Below are 22,503 nucleotides of genomic sequence, written 5' to 3' on the forward strand. Positions count from 1 at the left end.
GAATGCTTTTTCGGAGAGTCACTGTGGACTCGATGGGCCAAATGGCCTGATTCCCCATTATAGAGACTCTGTGGAACAAAATGACTTCATCCAGTATGAGAATGGAACCTGTGCTGTTGGCGTTATCCTGCATCACAAGCTAGCTAGTCATCCTCCCAACTAAGCTAAGGCCCCTCCCCTTGACCATTCCTAAAGATGGAAAAGAAACAAACATTAGGTACTACCGAGGAAAGGACAAAGAGGAAACAGGCAATCGTTGGCTAACATAGTGAGAAACAAGGCAATATTCCATTTGTCCTTTTGTGAGGCATGGGTGTCACTGCTGAAAGTGATCATTCTTATCTGTTGCCAGTTGCCATGGTGGAGGTGTTGCTGAGCTGGCTTTTTGTCCTGCTGCTTTGGGAAGGGATTTGACAGTGATGGTATGGAGATCTTGTTCCAAGTCAGGGTAGTATATAGCTTTGGTGGAGATCTTGAAGGTCATGGTGTTCCCACCGTGTCCTTCTAGATTAGATTAGATTAAATTACTTACAGTGTGGAAAAAGGCCCTTTGGCCCAACAAGCCCACACTGCCCTGCCGAAGCGCAACCCACCCATACCCCTACATTTACCCCTTACCTAACACTACGGGAAACTCAGCATGACCAATTCACCTGACCTGCACATCTTTGGATTGTGGGAGGAAACCGGAGCACCCGGAGGAAACCCACGCAGACACGGGGAGAACGTGCAAACTCCACACAGTCAGTCACCTGAGGCAGGAATTGAACCCGGGTCTCTAGCTCTGTGAGGCAGCAGTGCTAACCACTGTGCCACCGTGCCACCGTGCCGCCCACACAGGTTGCACAGGTTGTGGGTTTGGAAGCTGCTGACCAAGGACATATTGGTCACAGTGCTGCCACTGAACATTCATGGTGGAGTGAGTGGATATTGAAGTTTTTTTAGAATTAGAATTCCGACAGTGTGGAAACAGGCCATTTGGACCAACAAGTCCACACTGACGCTCCGAACAGTATCCCACACAGACCCATTCCCCTCCCCTCTTATCTGATATTTATCTCTGACTAATGCACCTAACCTACACATCCGGGAACACTATGGGCAATTTAGCATAGGCAATTCATTTAACCTGCACATCTTTGGATTGTGGAAGGAACCCAGGGCACTTGGAGGAGACACACACAGACACGGGGAGAATATGCAAACTCCAGACAGTTGCCCGATGGTGGAATTGAACCTGGGTCCCTGGCACTGTGAGGTAGCAGTGTTAACCACTGAGCCACCATGCTGTCCCTGAGTTGATGAAGGGGTGCCAGTCAAATGGCTGTATGGTCTTGGATGGGGACAAGCTTCCTGAGTGTTGTTGGAGCTGCACCCACCCATCAAAGTGGCCTCCTCCAGTGGAACCCATAATTATGGTTTTCAGCCAATTCGATTCACTCCATGTGATATCGGTAAATGGTTGGAAAACCTGGTTAGTGTAGTGGCTCCTGACTCTGACAACATTCTGGCAATAGTACTGAAGGCTTGTGCTCCAGAATTTGCTGCTCCCCCAGCCAAGTTATTGCAATATTTACAACACTGGCATCTACTCCTCAGTGTGGAAAATTGCCTAGGTATGTGTTTCACATAAAAAGCAGGACAGATCCAACCTGGCTCATTGAATTGCGGTCTACTCTCGATGATCAGTAAAGTGATGGAAGGTGTTATCCACAGTGCTATTAAGCAGCACCTGCCCAGCAATAACCTGCTCAGTGACACCCAGTTTGGGTTCCACCAGGGTCAGCTCCTGACCTCATTACAGCCTTGGGTCAAACATGGACAAAAGAGCTGAATTAATGGGATTAGAGTAGATTCAAAGTCATTTTTGCCATTGCAGACTTGATGAATCAAAGAGTCACAATTGTTTGATTGAATGATTTCCTTCCCCAAAGGACATCGCGATACCAAATGGGTTCTTGGAAAGATTGATGGGGGTTTCATGACATCATTACAGAGACTAGCTTTCAATTCCAGGTTTATTAACTAATTTAAATTACAACAGCTGCCCCTTGGGTTTGCATACATTTGTAAGGTGGAGGTGTTGCTGGCTGGCCAGTATTTTTATTGTTCATCCCTCATTGCTCTTGAGAAGAACATAGTGAGCTGCCTTCTTGAGAATCGTGAGTTGCAGTCCACTTGCTGTTGCGAGGGTCTTCAGGGATTTTGAGGGAGCAACAGTGAAGGACCGCCGATATGTTTTCAAGTCAGGGTGCTGAGTGGCTTGGAGGAGAATTTGCAGGGGGTGGTATATCCATGTGCCTGCTGCCCTTGTCCTTGTCCTTCTAAACTCCACCCACTGAAGGAGCAGTGCTGTCAAAGCTTGTGATTTTAAATAAAACTCCTGGACTACAACCTGCTGTTGTGTGACTTATGACTTTACACTTTTGGGTGGAAGTGGTCATGAGTTTCGAAGATGCTGTCTGAGGATCTTTGGTGAATTTCTGCAGTGCCTCTTGAAGATAGTACACTACTGCTGTAACTGAGCGTTGATTGTGGAGGGTGTGGATGTTTGTGGATGTGGTGCCAGTCAAGCAGATTACTCTGTGCTCGATGGTGTCAAGCTTCTGCACTATTGTTGGAGCTGCACTCATCGAGGCCGATGAGGAGTATTGTGCCTTGTAGATGGTGGACAGGCTTTAGGGAGACAGCAGGAGAGTTACTCGCTGCAGTATTTCTCATTTCTGACCTGCTCCAATAGCCACTGTTTATTTTTTTATTCATTCACAGGATGTGGGGTTTTTCTGAGCATCAACATTAGACTCTGATTTCCAATTATTTATGGAATTCACATTCCACCATCTGCCATGGCAGGAGTCAAACCCAAGTCACCAGAACATTTCAAGGTCTCTGCATGAACAGTCTAGTGATAGTGCCACTTGACCATCACCTACACGTCATATAATCGAGCAAGTTAAGGCAATGGTAACCCCAAGGATGTTGCTCGTGAAGGAGTCGGTGTGGTAATACCATTTAATGTCAGAGGGTTGTGCTTAGATTGTCTCTGATTGGAGATTGTCAGGCCGAGCATTTCTGCAGCTTGAATGTTACTTGCACTTGTCTGCCCCAGCCTGGATATTGTCCATATCGTGTTGCATTTAAACCTGGGCTGCTTCAATGTCTGAGGAGTTGCAATCATCGGTGAACGTCCCCATTCTGACCTTCTGATGGAGGGAAGGTCATTGATGAAGCAGCTGAAGATGGTTGGACCCAGACACGAGCTGCAGAGATGTCCTGGAGCTGAGAAGCCTGACTTGCAACAAGCACCACCATCTTCCTATGTGTCACTTTGGGAGAGTATGCCCTCTGATTCCAGTTTTGTTCAGGCTGCTTGATGCTACTCTTGTTTGAATGTAGCCAATAGCAGACTAATTCACACCAATTGGTCACTGTTTCATGGTAACCATGAGGGGAATAGCTTTAAATTCCAGATATATGTATTCCATCGAACATTACAGCACAGTACAGGCCCTTCGGCCCTTGATGTTGTGCTGATCAGTGAAACCAATCTGAAGCCCATCCAACCGACACTATTCCATTCCCGTCCGTATGCCAGTCCAAAGACCATTTAAATGCCCTTAAAGTTGGCGAGTCTACTACTGTTGCAGACAGTGTGTTCCACGCCCCTACTACTCTCTGAGTAAGGACATTACCTCTGACATCTGTCCTATATCTATCACACCTCAATTTAAAGCGATGCCCCCTTGTGCTAGCCAATGCCATCCAAGGAAAAAGGCTCTCACTGTCCACCCTATCTAACCCTCTGATTATCTCATTTGTCTGAATTAAGTTACCTTTCAACCTTCTTCTCTCAAACGAAAACAGCCTCAAGTGCCCTCAACCTTTCCTCATAAGACGTTCTCTACATACCAGGCAACATCCTGGTAATTCTCGTCTGAACCCTTTCCAAAGCTTCTACATTCTTACTCAAATGCAGTGACCACAACTGTACACAATACTCCAAGTGCGGCCACACCACAGTTTTGTACAGCTGCAGCATGATCTCATGGTTCCAAAACTCAATCCCTCTACCAATAAAAGCGAACACACCAAATGCCTTCTTAACAACCCTGTCAACCTGGTGGCAACTTTGAGGGATTTATGTACATGGACACCGAGATCTCTCTGCTCATCTACACTACCAAGAATCTTACCATTTGCCTTGTACTCTGTATTCCTGTTAGACCTTCCAAAGTGAATCACCTCACACTTTTCCACATTAGACTTCATTTGCCACCTCTCAGCTCAGCTCTGCAGCTTATGTATGTTCCTCTGTAACCTGCAACATCCATTGGCACTGTCCACAATTCTACCAATCTGAGTGTCATCCGCAAATTTACTAACCCATCCTTCTATGCCTTCATCTAGATCGTTTATAAAAATGACAAACAGCAGTGACCTCAAAACAGATCCTTGCAGTACTCCACTAGTAACTGAACTGCAGGACGAACATTTTCCATCAACCACCACCCTCTGTCTTCTTTCAGCTAGCCAATTTCTGATCCAAACTGCTAAATCACCCTCAATCCCATACCTCTGGGTTTTGTTCAATAGCCCACCGTGGGGAACCTTATCAAATGCCTTTCTAAAATCCATATACACCACATCAACTACTTTACCCTTATTTACCTGTTTGGTCACTTCTCAAAGAACTCAATAAGGTTTGTGAGGCATGACCTACCCTTCACAAAACTGTGTTGACTATCCCTAATTAACTTAATCCTCTTGAGAAGATAAGTCCTATCTCATAACTTTTTCCAATACTCCACCCCCAACCGAAGTAAAGCTCACTGGTCTGTAATTACCAGGGAGGTCTTGAACAAGGGAACAACATTTGCTAACCTCCAGACTTCTGGCACGATTCCTGGAGACAATGATGACATAAAGATCAAAGCCACAGGCTGTGCAATCTCCCTCGCTAGCTTCCCAGAGAATCGGTGGATAAATCCCATCCAACCCGGAGGATTTATCTATTTTCACACTTTCCAAATTTCTAACCCCATCTCCCTGTGAATCTCAATCCCATCCAGTCTAGTAGCCTGTTTCTCAGTATTCTCCTTGACAACATTGTCTTTTTCCAGTGTGAATACTGATGACAAATATTCATTTAGCGCTTCCCATATCTCCTCTGACTCCATGCACAACCTTTCCCACGACTGTCCTTGATTGGCCCAAACCTTATTCTCGTCATTCTTTTATCCCTTATACACCCAAGGAGCTCTGTTTGGAACCTGTGTGCCCAGAGTGTGAACGTGGAGTTCATTGATATTATCACTTCATGTTGGAAATCTGAACCTGATTAAACAGATCTCTGGAAAAGAAATCCTTTTTCTTTACAAATGTGACGGTTTTCAGGAGGTAACTAGTATGATGAAAGGAATTTGGAATTTCTAAAAGCATTCCAAAAATAGGCCACATCGAAATTGGGATGTTGCCAAATGTGTATAAAACAGGCAATGTTTGGAGAATGCTTTCTGCTCCTCCCACGAATGGTGCTGCTCTGCAGCCACACCCAGCAAGTGAAGAGCTTGCAGCATCTTTCTGGTGCCGGAGGGAACCCAGACGTTTGATTAGTTTGAATGAAATGTGGATGTAACATCTCAACTTCCTGCTTCCACAGCTTCTCGGAATTTGTCTGACTGGTGGCTCTCTCACTGGATCACTCATATGGGGCATCAGAATGCAACTGGACAAAACAGACCTTCTGCAGCTGTCTATGCACGGCAATTAGTGCGCTTCATTCGGTACGTATCTATGCGAAAATGTGGTGTGTGTAATTATTGAATGTCTGGTTAGGTGCAGAATCTCTGCTTCATAGCTTAGAAAGGCAGGTAATTATCCTGTGTGTGTGAATTAATACATCATGCAAAATGTTGGCTCGGACTGAGAGGTCACACAGAGGCAAAAATACCTTCACTGTGTGGCAAATGTACATTCAGTGTGTGACTTTACATAAAGTGCTGAATGTCGTCTCAATGGGTGGGTGACTAACCACAATCACATGACCCCTCATCGCAAGGATGAATATGGAGCGCGGAACGTCCCCTCACCGCAGGGATGAATACGGAGTGCGGAACGTCCCCTTACCGTGGGGATGAATACGGAGTGCGGAACGACCCTCATCGCGAGGATGAATATGGAGTGCAGAACGTCCCCTCACCGCGGGGATGGATACGGAGCGCGGAGCGTCCCCTCACCGTGGAGATGAATACGGAGCGCGGAACGTCCCCTTGCCGCGGGGATGAATACGGAGCATGGAACGTCCCCTCGCCGTGGAGATGAATACGGAGCGCGGAGCATCCTCTCGCCGCGGGGATGAATACAGAGCGCGGAACGTCCCCTCACCGCGGAGATGAATACAGAGCGCGGAACGTCCCCTCACCGTGGAGATGAATACAGAGCGCGGAATGTGGCCTCACCGCGGGGATGAATACGGAGCGCGGAACGTCCCCTCATCACGGGGATGAATACAGAGCGCGGAACGTTCCCTCACCGCGGGGATGAATGCGGAGCACGGAACGTCCCCTCACCGCGGGGATGAATACGGAGCGCGGAACGTGGCCTCACCGCGGGGATGAATACGGAGCGCGGAACGTCCCCTCACCGCGGGGATGAATACGGAGCGCGGAACGTCCCCTCGCCGCGGAGATGAATGCGGAGCGCGGAACGTCCCCTCACCGCGGGGATGAATACGGAGCGCGGAACGTCCCCTCGCCGCGGAGATGAATGCGGAGCGCGGAACGTCCCCTCGCCGCGGAGATGAATGCGGAGCGCGGAACGTCCCCTCGCCGCGGGGATGAATACGGAGCGCGGAACGTCCCCTCGCCGCGGGGATGAATACGGAGCGCGGAACGTCCCCTCGCCGCGGGGATGAATACGGAGCGCGGAACGTCCCCTCGCCGCGGGGATGAATACGGAGCGCGGAACGTCCCCTCGCCGCGGGGATGAATACGGAGCGCGGAACGTCCCCTCGCCGCGGGGATGAATACGGAGCGCGGAACGTCCCCTCGCCGCGGGGATGAATACGGAGCGCGGAACGTCCCCTCGCCGCGGGGTGAATACGGAGCGCGGAACGTCCCCTCACCGCGGGGATGAATACGGAGCGCGGAACGTCCCCTCGCCGCGGAGATGAATGCGGAGCGCGGAACGTCCCCTCGCCGCGGAGATGAATGCGGAGCGCGGAACGTCCCCTCGCCGCGGGGATGAATACGGAGCGCGGAACGTCCCCTCGCCGCGGGGATGAATACGGAGCGCGGAACGTCCCCTCGCCGCGGGGATGAATACGGAGCGCGGAACGTCCCCTCGCCGCGGGGATGAATACGGAGCGCGGAACGTCCCCTCGCCGCGGGGATGAATACGGAGCGCGGAACGTCCCCTCGCCGCGGGGATGAATACGGAGCGTGGAACGTCCCCTCACGCGGGGATGAATACGGAGTGTGGAACGTGGCCTCACCGCGGGGATGAATACGGAGCGCGGAACGTCCCCTCGCCGCGGGGTGAATACGGAGCGCGGAACGTGGCCTCACCGCGGGGATGAATACGGAGCGCGGAACGTTCCCTCACCGCGGGGATGAATGCGGAGCGCGGAACGTCCCCTCACCGCGGGGATGAATATGGAGCGCGGAACGTCCCCTCACCGCGGGGATGAATACGGAGCGCGGAACGTCCCCTCACCGCGGGGATGAATACGGAGCGCGGAATGTCCCCTCACCGCGGGGATGAATACGGAGCGCGGAACGTCCCCTCACCGCGGGGATGAATACGGAGCGCGGAACGTCCCCTCACCGCGGGGATGAATATGGAGCGCGGAACATCCCCTCATCGCGGGGATGAATGCGGAGCGCGGAACGTCGCCTCACCCCCGGGGTGAATGCGGAGCGCGGAACGTCGCCTCACCCCCGGGGTGAATGCGGAGCACGGCACGTCGCCTCACCGCGGGGATGAATATGGAGCGCGGAACGTCGCCTCACCGCGGGGATGAATATGGAGCGCGGAACGTCGCCTCACCGCGGGGATGAATATGGAGCGCGGAACGTCGCCTCACCGCTTGGATGAATACGGAGCGCTGAAAGTGCCCTCGGCGTGGGGGTGAATGTGGAGCACTGAAAGTGCCCTTGGCGCAGGGTGTGAATGCGGAGCGCGGAACGTGCCCTTGGCGCGGGGGGATGAATGCGGAGTGTGGAATGTGTCCTTGGCGCGGGGGGTGAATGCGGAGTGCGGAACGTGCCCTTGGCGCGGGGGGTGAATGCGGAGTGCGGAACATGCCCTTGGCGCGGGGGGTGAATGCGGAGTGCGGAACGTGCCCTTGGCGCGGGGGGTGAATGCGGAGTGCGGAACATGCCCTTGGCGCGGGGGGTGAATGCGGAGTGTGGAACGTGCCCTCGACGCGGGGGGGTGAATGCGGAACGTACCCTTGGCACGGGGTGTGAATGCGGAGTGTGGAACGTGCCCTTGGCGCGGGGGGTGAATGCGGAGTGCGGAACGTGCCCTTGGTGCGCGGGGGGTGAATGCGGAGTGTGGAACGTGCCCTTGGCACGGAGTGGGGGGGTGAATGCGGAGTGTGGAACGTGCCCTCGACGCGGGGGGGTGAATGCGGAACGTACCCTTGGCGCGGGGTGTGAATGCGGAGTGCGGAACGTGCCCTTGGCGCGGGGGGTGAATGCGGAGTGCGGAACGTGCCCTTGGTGCGCGGGGGGTGAATGCGGAGTGTGGAACGTGCCCTTGGCACGGAGTGGGGGGGTGAATGCGGAGTGCGGAACGTGCCCTCGACGCGGGGGGGTGAATGCGGAACGTACCCTTGGCGCGGGGTGTGAATGCGGAGTGTGGAACATGCCCTTGGCGCGGGGGGGTGCGGTGAATGCAGAGCGTGGAATCACCTTTTGTTTTGTTCCCAGTATTGTAACACGTTGACATGTTATTGCTCCTCGGTTTTTCCGAGCTCCGTCCCTTCTGTAAGAAAGCAAAAGTTCATAACAACAATTTGTGTATCATTCCAGTAGTTAACTTCAGTGCCTTTACTCATAATGGATTTGATCGAGCTGAACACGTTTTTAGAGTCATAGAGTTATTGAGTCATAGCGGTGTACAGCACGGAAACATGGTGACATTTTGGAGTTCCTTCCTAAAGAGTACGATAACAAGTCGAACTATATCCATCGTGTTGGTTCGAAATCAGCTCGGCAGTTAGATACATATATCTGTTCATCTATGTGTATCAAGTCATCCCAAATATGTCCAGTTTGATTTTCTACCCTTGTGTCGTCTGTGCTTGAGGATTTCGAGCTGATTGGTCTGAGATCACTTCACTGAAACCATGTAACTAGTGAAGTAAACAATTCAATGTCAATTAACAAGCTCAAGGAGAAGAGTTGGAATTGCGCAAGGATAGGGGTAGTGTGAAACATTAGATAAGGAAATTAGAAGAAAACAAGAATTATTAAAAGATTGTTAAGGCCAGAATAATTAGTGAGTGAAAGATAGCCAGAGGTAGAAAAACAGATAGGAAATATTTCTTCAGATATTTTAACAAGAAAAGAGTTAACAGACTAATTGTTGCTTAGAGTCATAGAGATCTACAGCACAGAAACAGACCCTTCGGTCCAACCTGTCCATGCTGACCAGGTATCCCGACCCAATCTCGTCCTACCTGCCAGCACCCGGCCCATATCCCTCCAAACCCTTCCTATTCATATACCCATCCAAATGCCTTTTAAATGTTGCAACTGTACCAGCCTCCACCACATCCTCTGGCAGCTCATTCTATACACGTACCACCCTCTGTGTGAAAAAGTTGCCCCTCAGGTCTCTTTTATATCTTTCCCCTCTCACCCTAAGCCTATGCCCTCGAGTTCTGTGCCAGAGGTGATGGTATTAGGCCCCTAATGCTTCAGAATTTGTCCAGATGATTTGGATGAAGAGGCTGTGCTATGACAGATGAATTTGCTGATGACAGGTGGGAATGTGAGGTATGAAGAACACAGAAGGAGTCAGCAAGTGTATATCAGTGGGTTTATTGAGTGGGCAAAGATCTGGGAAAAGATATGCCATGTGGGAAAGTGTGAACTCATCCGTTTTGGCAAAAAGAATAAAAAAGAAACTTTTATTATCAAAATGGTGCGGGGTTTCTCAGAGATGCAGAGAGATGTGCATGTCCACGTGCATGAAACAAAGAAGGTTAGTGTACAGGTACAGAGTAATCAGGAAAGCTGATTCAGTACGATAGTTTATTGTGAGGGGAATCAAATGCAAGAGTAGCGAGGTTATTCAGGGAATTGATGAGATAACATTTGGCAAACTGAGAACAGTATGGGTCACAATGTTGGTCACGGAAGGCTGTGAATGTCTTGGAAACAGTGCAGAGAAAGTTGACTTGACTAATGCCTGGAATGAGAGGGTTGTCTTCCAGGGAAAAGCTAGGCAGGCTAGGCCTGTATCCTGTGAAGTTTAGAAGAGTTAGAAGTGACTTAATTGAAGCATGTGAAATCCTTGACTGGGTGGATGTTGAAAGGCTGTTTCCTGTTGTGGAAGAATTTCAAAGGCAGAGGTTGCTGGGTTCACGATGACCAAGAGAATGAAAAATTATCAGGAGACATGTAGGAATACAGAGTTGAGGCTAAAATCAGATCAGCCATGACTTTATTGAATGGCAGAGCTGGTATGAAGGGCCGAATGGCCTTGATCCTTATCTGTATATTCTTCTACTGCCGAGCACATGCATGAAAGCATTATTGCTGCTCCAATGATATCTCTTCAGCTTGTGAGTAACCTCAGCTACTGTACTCTGCTGGCTGACCTTTAAACAAGGTGCTGCACAGGAGGCTACTGAGTTAGACAAGGGCCCATGGTGTTAGAGGCAAGCTGCTAGAATGCACAGGAGCTTGGCTGTCTGGCAGAAAGTAAAAGAGTCCTTCTCAGGATGGCAGCCGATGGCAAGTGGTATCCCACAAAGCTCAGTATTGGGAACACAACTTTTCACTTTATACATTAATGATCTAGATGAAGGAGCTGAGGGTACTCTGGCTAAATTTGCAGATGATACAGAGATAGGTAGAGGGACAGGTAGCATTGAGGAGACAGGGAGGCTGCAGAAGGATTTGAACAGGTTAGGAGAATGGGCACACAAGTGGCAGATGGAGTACAACATGGGAAAGTGTAAGGTAATACACTTTGATAGGAAGGACAGAGGCATGGACTATTTTCAAAATGGGGAGAAAATTCTGAAGTGCAAAGAGACTTGGGAGTTCTACTCCAGGATTCTCGCAAGGTACACTTGCAGTTTGAGTCAGTAGTTAGGAAGGCAAATACAATGATGACATTTATTTTGAGACGACTTGAATATAAAAGCAAGGATGTATTTCTGAGGCTCTATAAGGCTCTAGTCAGACCACATTTGAAATATTGTGCACAGTTACGGGCCTCATATCTCAGGAAGGATGTACTGGTCCTGGAGTATGTTCAGAGGAGGTTCACGAGAATGGTCCCAGGAATGGAAAGCCTAACATATGAGGAATGTTTGAGGACTCTGTGTCTGTACTTGATGGAGTTTAGAAGGATGAGGGGGATCTACTTGAAACTTAATGAATACTGAACGGTCTGGACAGAGTGGATGTTGGGAAGATGTTTCCATTTTTCAGCGAGACGAGGACCTGAGGGCACAGTCTTAGAGTAAAGAATGGAGATAAGGAGAAACTTCTTCAACCAGATAGTGGGGAATCTATGGAATTAATTGCCACAGAAGGCTGTGGAGGCCAGGTCATTGAGTATATGTAAGACTGAGAGAGATTGGTTCTTGATTGTCAAAGGGATCGAGAGTCATGAGGACAAAGTGGGAGAATGGGGTTGAGAAACTTATCAGCCCTGATTGAGTGACAGAGCAGACTCGGTGGGCTCCTATGTCTAATGGGCTTATTTGTCCACAAAACAAGGTTGTGTGTATTTAATGACGAAGTCAGTTGTTCTCAGACATGCCCGAACCTACATCTTCTCCTCCTGAATGGGTGGTGCTCAGAAATGAATCATGACTCCAGTCAAGACAAATGGAAACATCTTCCCAACATCCATTCAATATTCGTTAAGTTTCAATTCGATCTCCCTCATCCTTCTGAACTGCTTTATAGAAGTATATCATAACCTCCTTGCATTTTCACGCTGGATCTCATATGCTTTATGACCTATTTTCTCAGTCAGCCTTGCTATCTTCAATGCTTTATGCAGATGCATCCTGCGATCTTCCTGTCCCTGTTTTGAACAAAATGCACTGCTTCATATTTAGTCCTAGTGATAGACAAAATGTGAACTTTGCTGGCATTAAATTTGATCTGCCACATGTCTGCCTGTCAGTTGGATTTGTCTAGGGTGGATCATCCCTGATGAAGGGCTTATGGTCGAAACATCAATTATCCTGCTTCTAGATACTGCCTGACCTGCTGTGCTTTTCCAGCACCACCCTCGCGACTAGGGTAGATCATTGCTTGGTAGAGTTGACACTGGATGTTAATAGTTAAATTATAATGGACTGTTGGATATCAAATTATTTTCTGTGTGGTACATTTAATGTCAGGGCAGATAATTGAAAACATATGCCTAATTCTAGAATGTTCCTGAGAGAATTGATTAGGCTGACATGTAATGGCATACTTACTGTGAAATCAGTGGTTATGGCCCTGATGTCTAACACACTCCATTTATATTGACAGGTCTCAGTCTAAAGGAAAGGTTTCACCACAACTCAAGTTCTTTCTCACCGTCTATGGCTGCATTGCTGCCATAAACACAGTATTCACTGCAGCCCGAGCCTTTCTGTTCGCCTATGGAGCAATTTGTGCCGCAGTGATTATTCATAATAAACTTCTGCTTCGGGTGCTGAAGGTTAGTGGCTTATCCCAGGTTTCCTAGGGTTCCAAAGGTTTCCAAGTTTAATCTGTATACCTTACTACTATACACAAGGGAGGTAGGCCACCCTCCCAGAGGTGACCACTGTATTCAGTCTGGTGGTCTGCATGTAGTTGAGCACAAGGCTTCAGTGCAGTCACTGTTCTGGCAAGGATGCTTTCAGAGGCCATGCCGTAAACCTTTCGATTGCAGGCATCGGATGACATAAAAACCAGGAGCAGGAGTAGGCCATCTGCCATTCAATAAGATCGTGACCGATGTTTTCATGGACTTGGCTCCACACAACCCAGAATCTGGGGCGGCACGGTGGCACAGTGGTTAGCACTGCTGCCTCACAGCGCCAGAGACCTGGGTTCAATTCCCGCCTCAGGTGACTGACTGTGTGGAGTTTGCACGTTCTCCCTGTGTCTGCGTGGGTTTCCTCCGGGTGCTCCGGTTTCCTCCCACAGTCCAAAGATGTGCAGGTCAGGTGAATTGGCCATGCTAAATTGCCCGTAGCCTTAGGTAAGGGGTAAATGTAGGGGTATGGGCGGGTTGCGCTTCGGCGGGGCAGTGTGGACTTGTTGGGCCGAAGGGCCTGTTTCCACACTGTAAGTAATCTAATCTAATAAAAATTCCTTTCCTGTTCAAAAATCTATCTAGGTTTGTCTTAAAAACATTCAATAAGGTAGGTCAACTGCTTCCCTGGGCAAGGAATTCCACAGGTTCCCAACTCTTTGGGTAAAGGAATTCCTCCTCCACTCAGCCCTAAACCTGCTCCCCCTTATTTTGAGGCTATGCCCCCTGGTTCGAGTTCATCCAGCAGTGGAAACAACCTCCCTGCTTCGACCCTATCCCATTCCTCATTTTATATGATTCTACATTCTTAGAAATTTGGATGAGTACAGTCCCAGTCTACTCAGTCTGTCCTCCTAAGTCAACCTTCTCAATTCAAGAATCAATCTCGTGACCCTCCTCTACACCCCCTCCAGTGCCAGTACATCCTTTCTTAAAAAGGAGACCAAACTTGCACGCAGTACTCCAAGTGTGGCCTCATCAGCACCCTGTACAGCTGCACCATAATCTCCCTGTTTTACAACTCCATCCCATTTGCCTCCTTAATAGCTGTGATTCATGCACAAGGACACCCCGGTCCCTCTGCACAGCATGCTGCAATTTTTCACCATTTAAATAATAGTCCACTTTGTGGTTATTCCTATCAAAATGGATGATTGTACTCCATCTGCCAGACTCTTGCCCATTCACTTAACCTCTCTCTATCCCTCTGAAGACTTTCACTGTCCTTTACACACTTTATTCTGTCACTCATCCTAATGCCCTCTTGACACAATATACCTGGTCCCTGACTCTAAATTGTCTTATGTCAATTGTAAACAATTGCAGTCCCAACACTGATCCTTGAGGCACACCACTAGCCATTCATCGCCAACCAGAAAAACATCCATTTATCCCCACTCTTTACTTTCTGCTTGTTGACCTGTAATTACCTGTAATACCATGCACTTTTCTCCTATGGAGCAGCCTTTTGTGTGACACCTTGTTGAATGCCTTCTGGAAATCCAGATACACCATATTCTCTGGTTCCCTGTTGTCCGTCGCACTTGTAATGTCCTCAAAGAATTCCAGTAAATTACTTAGCATGACCTGCCTTTCATGAACCCATGCTGCATCTGCCTGATGTGACAATTTCTGTCCAGATGTCACGCTATTTTTTCCTTGATTATAGATTCAAGCATTTTCTCCGCTCAGTAGGTGAAGCTAATGGGCTGATTGTTACCTGCCTTTTGTCTATCTCCCTTTTTAAACAGTGGCGTCACATTTGCTGTTTTCCAATCTGCCGGAACTGCCCCAGAGTCTAGCGACTTTTGGTAACTTACTATGAATGCATTTGCTATTTGTTTTTTAGTACACTGGGATGCATTCCATCTGGGCCAGAAGACATGTCTATCCTTTAGCCCCATTAGCTTGGCAAACGCTACCTCTTTAGTGAGAATGATAATTTTGAGTTCCTCACCTGCCATAGTCTCCTTATCCTTAATTATTGGCATATGATGTTGGTCTTCCACTGTGAAGACAACACAAAATATCTATTCATTGCCTCGGCCATTTCCTTATTTCCCATTGTTAAATCCTTCTCCTCATCCTGTAAAGGACCAATTGCAGAAACATTTGCTATCTGTTTTTATATTCTGAGCTAATTTACTCTCATAATCCATCTGACTTTTCTTTATAGTTTTTTGTTGGCCTTGAAGGATTTTCCAGTCTCCTAGTTTCCCCTAATCTTTGTCACTTTGTATCCATTTGCTTTCAGTTTGATACCCTCCTTTATTTCCTTTGTTATCCATGGCTGATTATCCCTTTTCCTGCAATCCTTTCTTCTCATTGGTATATACTTTTGCCGAGCACTATGAAAAATCAACAAGGCAGAAGTCAGGACTGCAGATGCTGGAGATTAGAGTTGAGACTGTGGTGCTGGAAAAGCACAGCAGGTTAGGCAGCATCCAAGGAGCAGGAAAATCGAGGTTTCAGGCAAAAGCCCTTAATCCGGGATGAGGGGGTGGAGAGATAAATGGGAGGGGAATGGGCCTGGGGGAAGGTAGCTGAGAGTGCAATAGGTGGATAGAAGTGGGTGTGAAGGTGATAGGTCAGGGAGGAGGGTGGAGTGGATAGGTGGGAAGGAAGATGGACAGGTCGGACAGTTCAAACTTTCCAACTTGGCACCACCCTCGTGACCTGTCCATCTTCCTTCCCACCTATCTGCTCCACCCTCCTCCCTGACCTATCACCTTCACACCCACCTCCATCCACCTATTGCACTCTCAGCTACCTTCCCCTGTCCCACCCCACTCCCATTTATCTCTCCACCCTGGAGGCTCCTGCCTCATTCCCGATAAAGGTCTTTTGCCCAAAACGTTGATTCTCCTGCTCCTCGGTTGCTGCATGACCTGCTGTGCTTTTCCAGCACCCTCAACTATGAAAAATTACTTCACTGTTCCTCAATTGTCCCACTGTATAATCTTTGCTCCCAGTCTACGTTAGTCAACTCCTCCTTCATCCCATGGCAGTCTCCTTTGTTTGAGCAAAGGACACTGGATTTGGATTTTACCTCTCACCTTCCATCTGTATTTTAAATTTAACCACAATGTGATTGTTCCTTCTGAGAAAATCCCTTTCTTTAAGATCATCACTTCGTCCTATGTCATTACACAGGACTAGATCTCGGAAAGCTTGCTCCCTCTTCGGTTCCGTTACATACTGTTCAAGGAAACTATCATTGATACACTCGATGAACTGCTCTTCAGGACTGTCTTCAACTCAGTTTGATCAATTGCTTTGCAGATTAAAATCCCCCACATTGGTTGTTCTACCATTTTTACATTCATCAGTTATTTCTTTGTTTGTTGTCCGTCCCACTATGGTGTTATTATTTAGTGGCCCATAGACTACACCTATCAGGCACTTTCTCCCCATACTATTTCTAATTTCCACTCACATTAATTCAACCTTTTTCTTCATAGAAGCTATGTCATCTCTCACTATCACCCTGGTGTCATCCTTAAATATCAAAGCTACCCCATCTCCCTGTCCTTCTGAATAGTCTGATACACCTGGATATTTAACTCCCAGTTATGACCACCTTGTATCCATATCTCTGGAATGGCCAGTAAACCAGATCTATTCACGATGATCTGTGCCATCCACTCAGTGACCTTGTTTTGTATGATGCGAGCATTCCAGTAAAGTGCCCTTATGCTAGTATTTATCCCTTCCTTTTGAATCCTGACACCCCCACCAGAAGAAGCTTTGTTTTTAAAGTTGATCACTTTTTCACTCAGCTCAGTGTGACACCGTGCAGCTGCTGCTTGCTTTTTGTTTACTATCTTGATTGCCTTTCTCCTTAAGGCTTCACCCAGTCGAGCTAACTCAGAGCCTCCTCTTCGGTTCCCGAACCCCTGTCAAAGTAGTTCATCCAACAGAGTTAGCAATAGGTGAAGGAACAACTCAAAGGGGACTAAAATAGGCACAATCTCGGGGATAGCTATCAAAATGATTTAACACGGAGCGTTTGTCTTATTCACTGAACTTATCTGCAGCCGATTGCTGCCTTCCTTCATAATTTGTGGTTAGAAAGTAAATCTTTCAGCACAGCTTTTCAATAAACAGATGATCCGGAATCAGTGACCCTTTATGGAATTGAGTTCCCCAATCTCTTCCCCTTTGTGAGAAGGGACGATTGTTACTTTCACTCCTGAGAAGTTCACCTCCGGGGTTTAGATGCCATCCCCAATGTGGAGAAAGAATTTCTTTGTGACAACTCTGTTGTTTCTCCTGAATGTGTTTTTACAACAATTGTCGACAGTTTCATGGTCACTGTTGCACAGACTAGCATTTAGTTCCAGATTTATTCAGTGAACCCCTGTCTCTAAGCAATTAGGCAGAGCTTCTGAGTTAGGTAAAAACAATGACTGCAGATGCTGGAAACCAGATTCTGGATTAGTGGTGCTGGAAGAGCACAGCAGTTCAGGCAGCATCCGAGGAACAGTAAAATCGACTTTTGCCCTTCACCCTTCAGGCTCTCTGCCTTTATTCCTGATGAAGGGCTTTTGCCCGAAACGTCGATTTTACTGCTTCTCGGATGCTGCCTGAACTGCTGTGCTCTTCCAGCACCACTAATCCAGAGCTTCTGAGTTATTCCACCAATGACACGAATACTTCCCCACCATTACCCCTTGACACTAATCTTGAGGAGGTATCCTAAAGCAGTTAGAAAACCAACATACAATTCTGTACAGGCAGCTTGACTCCCTGGAAAGAAAAATATTTCCAGCTACAAGAACAGGAATTGTTGCAAAAGCTCAGCAGGTCTGGCAGCATGTGTGGAGAGAAATCAAAATTCATGTTCAGGGTCTGTTTTGCAAACAGAATGCAACTGTTGTATGAAGCAGTCACCCAGTATATGCTGCATTTCCCAAATGTAGAGGGGACGACAGTGTGAGCAGCGAATGCATTCGACAACATTGTGTGAAGTGCAGGTAGAACAAAGAACAATACAGCACAGGCACAGGCCCTTCAGCCCTTCAAGCCTGCTCTAAAACATTTTGCCCTTCCATCCTGAAACTGTCTTCATACAGAATCCATATACAGAATCCTTCCCATTCATGCATTTGTCCAGGAGTCTTGAATGCTGCTGTTGTGGCTGGTTCCACCACCTCCTCTGGCAGTGCATTCCAGGTACTCACCACATTTTATGTGAAAAACTTGCCTCATATATCTCTTTTAAACTTCCCCTCTTGCACCTTGAACCTGTGTTCCCTGAGTGATTGACCCTTCCCACCCTGGGAAAAAGCCTCATACTCTCCACTCTATCCATGCCATTCACAACTTTATAAACTTCGATCAAGTTGCCCCTCAATCTCCTGTGTTCCAGTGAAAACAAACCCAGTCTACCCAGCTAAAATCCCCATACCAGGCGACATCCTGGTAAACCTATTCTGTACCCTCTCTATAGCATTCGCATCCTAATGGGAGTTCAGGTCCATTGTACCCTGAAGGTTGCTGCACAGGTGGATAGAGTGGTCAAGAAGGCATATGGTATGCTTGCCTTCATCAGACGAGGTATTGAGTGTAAGAGCTGGTAGGTCATGTTAAAACTGTACAAGACTTTGGTTCGGCTGCATTTAGAATACTGTTTACAGTTCTGGTCGCCACATTACCAAAAGGGTGGTGTCGCTTTGGAGAGGGTGCAGAGAAGGTTTAAGAGGATGTTGCCTGGTATGGAAGGTGCTAGCTATGAAGAGAGGTTGAGTAAGTTAGGTTTGTTTTCATTAGAGAAAAGGAAATTGAGGGGGGACCTGATTGTGGTCTACAAAATCATGAAGGGTATGGACAAGGTGGATAGAGCTTTTTCCCAGGGCGAGGGTTCACGTGTTCAAGGTGAGAGGTGAAACGTTTAAGGGGATATACGTGGCAAGTACTTTACACAGAGCATGCTAAGTGCCTGGAACGCGTTGCCAGCAGAGGTGGTAGAGGCAGACACGGTAGATTCGTTTAAGATGTGTCTGGACAGATGTATGAGTAGGTGGGGAGCAGAGGGATATCGATGCTTAGGAATTGGGCGACAGGTTTAGACAGTACATTTGGATCGGCTTAGACTTGGAGGGCCGAAGGGCCTGTTCCTGGGCTGTAAATTTTCTTTGTTCTTTTATCCTCCTGGTAGTGTGGTGACCAGAACTGTATACAGTATTCCAACTGTGGCCAAACTAAAGTTTTGAAAGGCTGCAAAATAATTTGTCTCTCCTGGTACTCAATGCCCCTTCCAATGGAAGCAAGTCATTAATGTAGACCACGAACAGCAGAGGTCCCAGCATTGATCCCTGTGGAACACCACTTGTCACAGCCCTCCATTCCAAAAACCATCTTTCCTTGGCTACCCTCTGTCTCTTATGATTAAGCCAGTTCTGTATCCATCTTACCAGCTCACCCTGATACCGTGTGACTTTACCTTTTATACCAGACTGCCATGAGGCACCTTACCAAAGGCTTTACTGAAGTTCATGGAGACAACATCAACCACTTTTCCCTCATCAATCATCACCTCTTCGAAATACCAGATCAAATTAGTGAGGCACAACCTTCCCCACACAAAACTATGCTGTTTCTCGCGAATAAGTTAATTTGCTTCTAACTGTGTATAGATCTTGTCCCTGAGAATCTTTTCCAATAATTTCCCTCCCACTGACGTCAGACTCAAAGGGCTGTAATTTTCTGGATTATCTCTGCTACCCTTCTTAAACAAGGAGACAACATCGGTTATTCTCCAGTCCTCTGGGACCTCACTTGTGGCCAAGGAGGATACAAAGATGTCTGTCAATGCTCCAGCAATTTGTTCTCTTTCCTCCCTAAATATTTTGGGATAGATCCCATCAGGACCCAGGGACTTATCTACCTTCATACTTCTTAAGCTGCACAGCACCACTTCCTTTTTAATAGCGACTTGGCTTAGAAACTCGATGCTCCCCTCCCTGGGGATCATCTTCCACCAATTCCTTCTTTTTGGTGAATCCCAACACATAGTGTTTACTTAGGTCCTTACCAACCTGTTCTGGCTCCACACCCACACCCACACCCACACCCAAACACACACAGACACCCCCACCCCCACACGTCCATCCACCCTGTTGTGTCCTTGGGTGGGCCAACCCTTTCTGTGAGGAGGATGCTTGTGGACAGGATCCGAGTGCCCACACCTTCCAGGTGAAGCAGCAGTTGACCTGTACTTCACTCAATCTAGTTGACTGCATTTGCTGCTCACAACGTGGTCTCCTCTACATTTGGGAAATGAAGTGAAGACTGGGTGACCGCTTTGCAGAACATCATGTTCTGTTTGCAAATAAGACCTGCTACGTTAACACCCCACCCTGTTCCCTGGCCAACATTTCTGTCTCAGGCTTGCTGCAGTGAAGCTCAGTGCAAGCTGGAAGTTAAACACCTCATTTTCCGCTTGGGGACCCTGCAGCTCTCTGCACTCTATGTCCAGTTCAATAACTTACAGGCTTGAGCTCCCCTGTGTTGTTCCCCGAACCTCCCCAGCTTGGCCTGGCTATCACATAGCCTGCTATTACACACCATTCATTGTTGGCCTTGAGCCGCCTCCATCAATACTGAGAGAGTCTCTGAGCCAGATCATGATCCACTCCTTTGTCTGTTGAACCGCTCTTCTCTCAGAGCACTAACCCCACCTGTTGTTTACTCCTTACCCCCTTCCCCACCCTATCTTCTGCACATAAAGCAATATTTTCCAAACTCCCACCGGTTCTAGGGAAGGGTCACTGGACACACACCGTTGACTCTGATTTCTTCGGACCTGCTGAGCTTTTCCAGCAACTTCTGTTTTTGTCTCTGATTTACAGCATCTGCAGTTCTTTTCAGATTTCATAGCATATCCAGCAAGTTTAGTTGAGTGTTTGAAAGAGAAAGTTGGCACAAGGTGAGACATGGACAATCCATGCCCTCCAGCCCCACTTCTGCAACGTAATGTAACGAATCATGAGCTGATGGGTGTGAATAGGTGACAGGCGGATGGGGTGTAGATTGTCTGTGGGCTGACAGCTAATTGATTACAGGCGGATGGGGTGTAGATTGTGTGTGGGCTTACAGGCGGATGGGGTGTAGATTGTCTATGGGCTGATAGCTAATTGATTACAGGCGGATGGGGTGTAGATTGTCTGTGGGCTGACAGCTAATTGTGAGCTAAAGGGGTATAGATTACATTTGGGCGGATGGCTAATTTACTGTGAGCTGATGTGTAGATTGTGTGTGAACTGATAGCTAATTGACTGTGAGCTGATGGGGTGTAGATTGTGTGTGGGCTGATAGTTAATTGACTACAGGCTGATGGGGTGTAGATTGTGTGTGGGCTGATAGCTAATTGACTACAGGCTGATGGGGTGTAGATTGTCTGTGGGCTGATAGCTGATTGACTACAGGCTGATGGGGTGTAGATTTTCTGTGGGCTGATAGCTGATTGACTACAGGCTGATGGGGGTGTAGATTGTCTGTGAGCTGATAACTAATTGATTACAGGTTGATAGCAAATTGACTGCAGACTGATGGTGTGTAGATTGTCTGTGGGCTGATAGCTAATTGACTACAGGCTAATGGGGTGTTGATTGTGGGCTGATAGCTTCTTGACGACAGGCTGACCAGGTGCAGATTGTCTGTGGGCTGATAGCTAATTGGCTATCGGCTGATGGCATGTAGCTGGTCTGTGAGCTGTTGATTAATTGACTACAGGCTGATGGGGTGTTAATTGTGAGCTGATAGCTAATTGACTACAGGTTGATGGGGTATCGATTGTGAACTGATAGCTAATTGACTACAGGCTGATGGGGTGTAGATTGTGTGTGGGCTGATAGCTAATTGACTACAGGCTGATGGGGTGTAGATTGTGTGTGGGCTGATAGCTAATTGACTACAGGCTGATGGGGTGTAGATTGTGTGTGGGCTGATAGCTAATTGACTACAGGCTGATGGGGTGTAGATTGTGTGTGAGCTGATAGCTAATTGACTACAAGCTGATGGGGTGTAGATTGTGTGTGGGCTGATAGCTAATTGACTACAGGTTGATGGGATGTAGATTGTGTGTGGGCTGATAGCTAATTGACTACAGGCTGATGGGGTGTAGATTGTGTGTGGGCTGATAGCTAATTGACTACAGGCTGATGGGGTGTAGATTGTGTGTGAGCTGATAGCTAATTGACTACAAGCTGATGGGGTGTAGATTGTGTGTGGGCTGATAGCTAATTGACTACAGGTTGATGGGATGTAGATTGTGTGTGGGCTGATAGCTAATTGACTACAGGCTGATGGGGTGTAAATTGTGTGTGAGCTGATAGCTAATTGACTACAGGCTGATGGGGTGTAGATTGTGTGTGAGCTGATAGCTAATTGACTACAGGCTGATGGGTTGTAGATTGTGTGTGGGCTGATAGCTAATTGACTACAGGCTGATGGGTTGTAGATTGTGTGTGGGCTGATAGCTAATTGACCACAGTCTGATGTGGTAAAGGATTG

At 47.8% G+C, this 22,503-nt stretch overlaps 1 protein-coding gene across 1 annotated transcript in view; it reads left to right on the plus strand.

Moving 5' to 3' along the window:
* Positions 1–22,503, plus strand: part of abcc10 (ATP-binding cassette, sub-family C (CFTR/MRP), member 10) — a 306,950-nt gene that overhangs the window by 238,022 nt on the left and 46,425 nt on the right. The window contains exons 13-14 of the mRNA XM_072548805.1: positions 5,660–5,783; positions 12,735–12,906. Of these exons, the coding sequence (XP_072404906.1) occupies positions 5,660–5,783; positions 12,735–12,906 (296 nt within the window). The remainder of the gene's footprint in view (positions 1–5,659; positions 5,784–12,734; positions 12,907–22,503) is intronic.

Source organism: Chiloscyllium punctatum, chromosome 3 (genome assembly GCF_047496795.1).
Source record: "Chiloscyllium punctatum isolate Juve2018m chromosome 3, sChiPun1.3, whole genome shotgun sequence".
Classification (NCBI taxonomy): domain Eukaryota; kingdom Metazoa; phylum Chordata; class Chondrichthyes; order Orectolobiformes; family Hemiscylliidae; genus Chiloscyllium; species Chiloscyllium punctatum.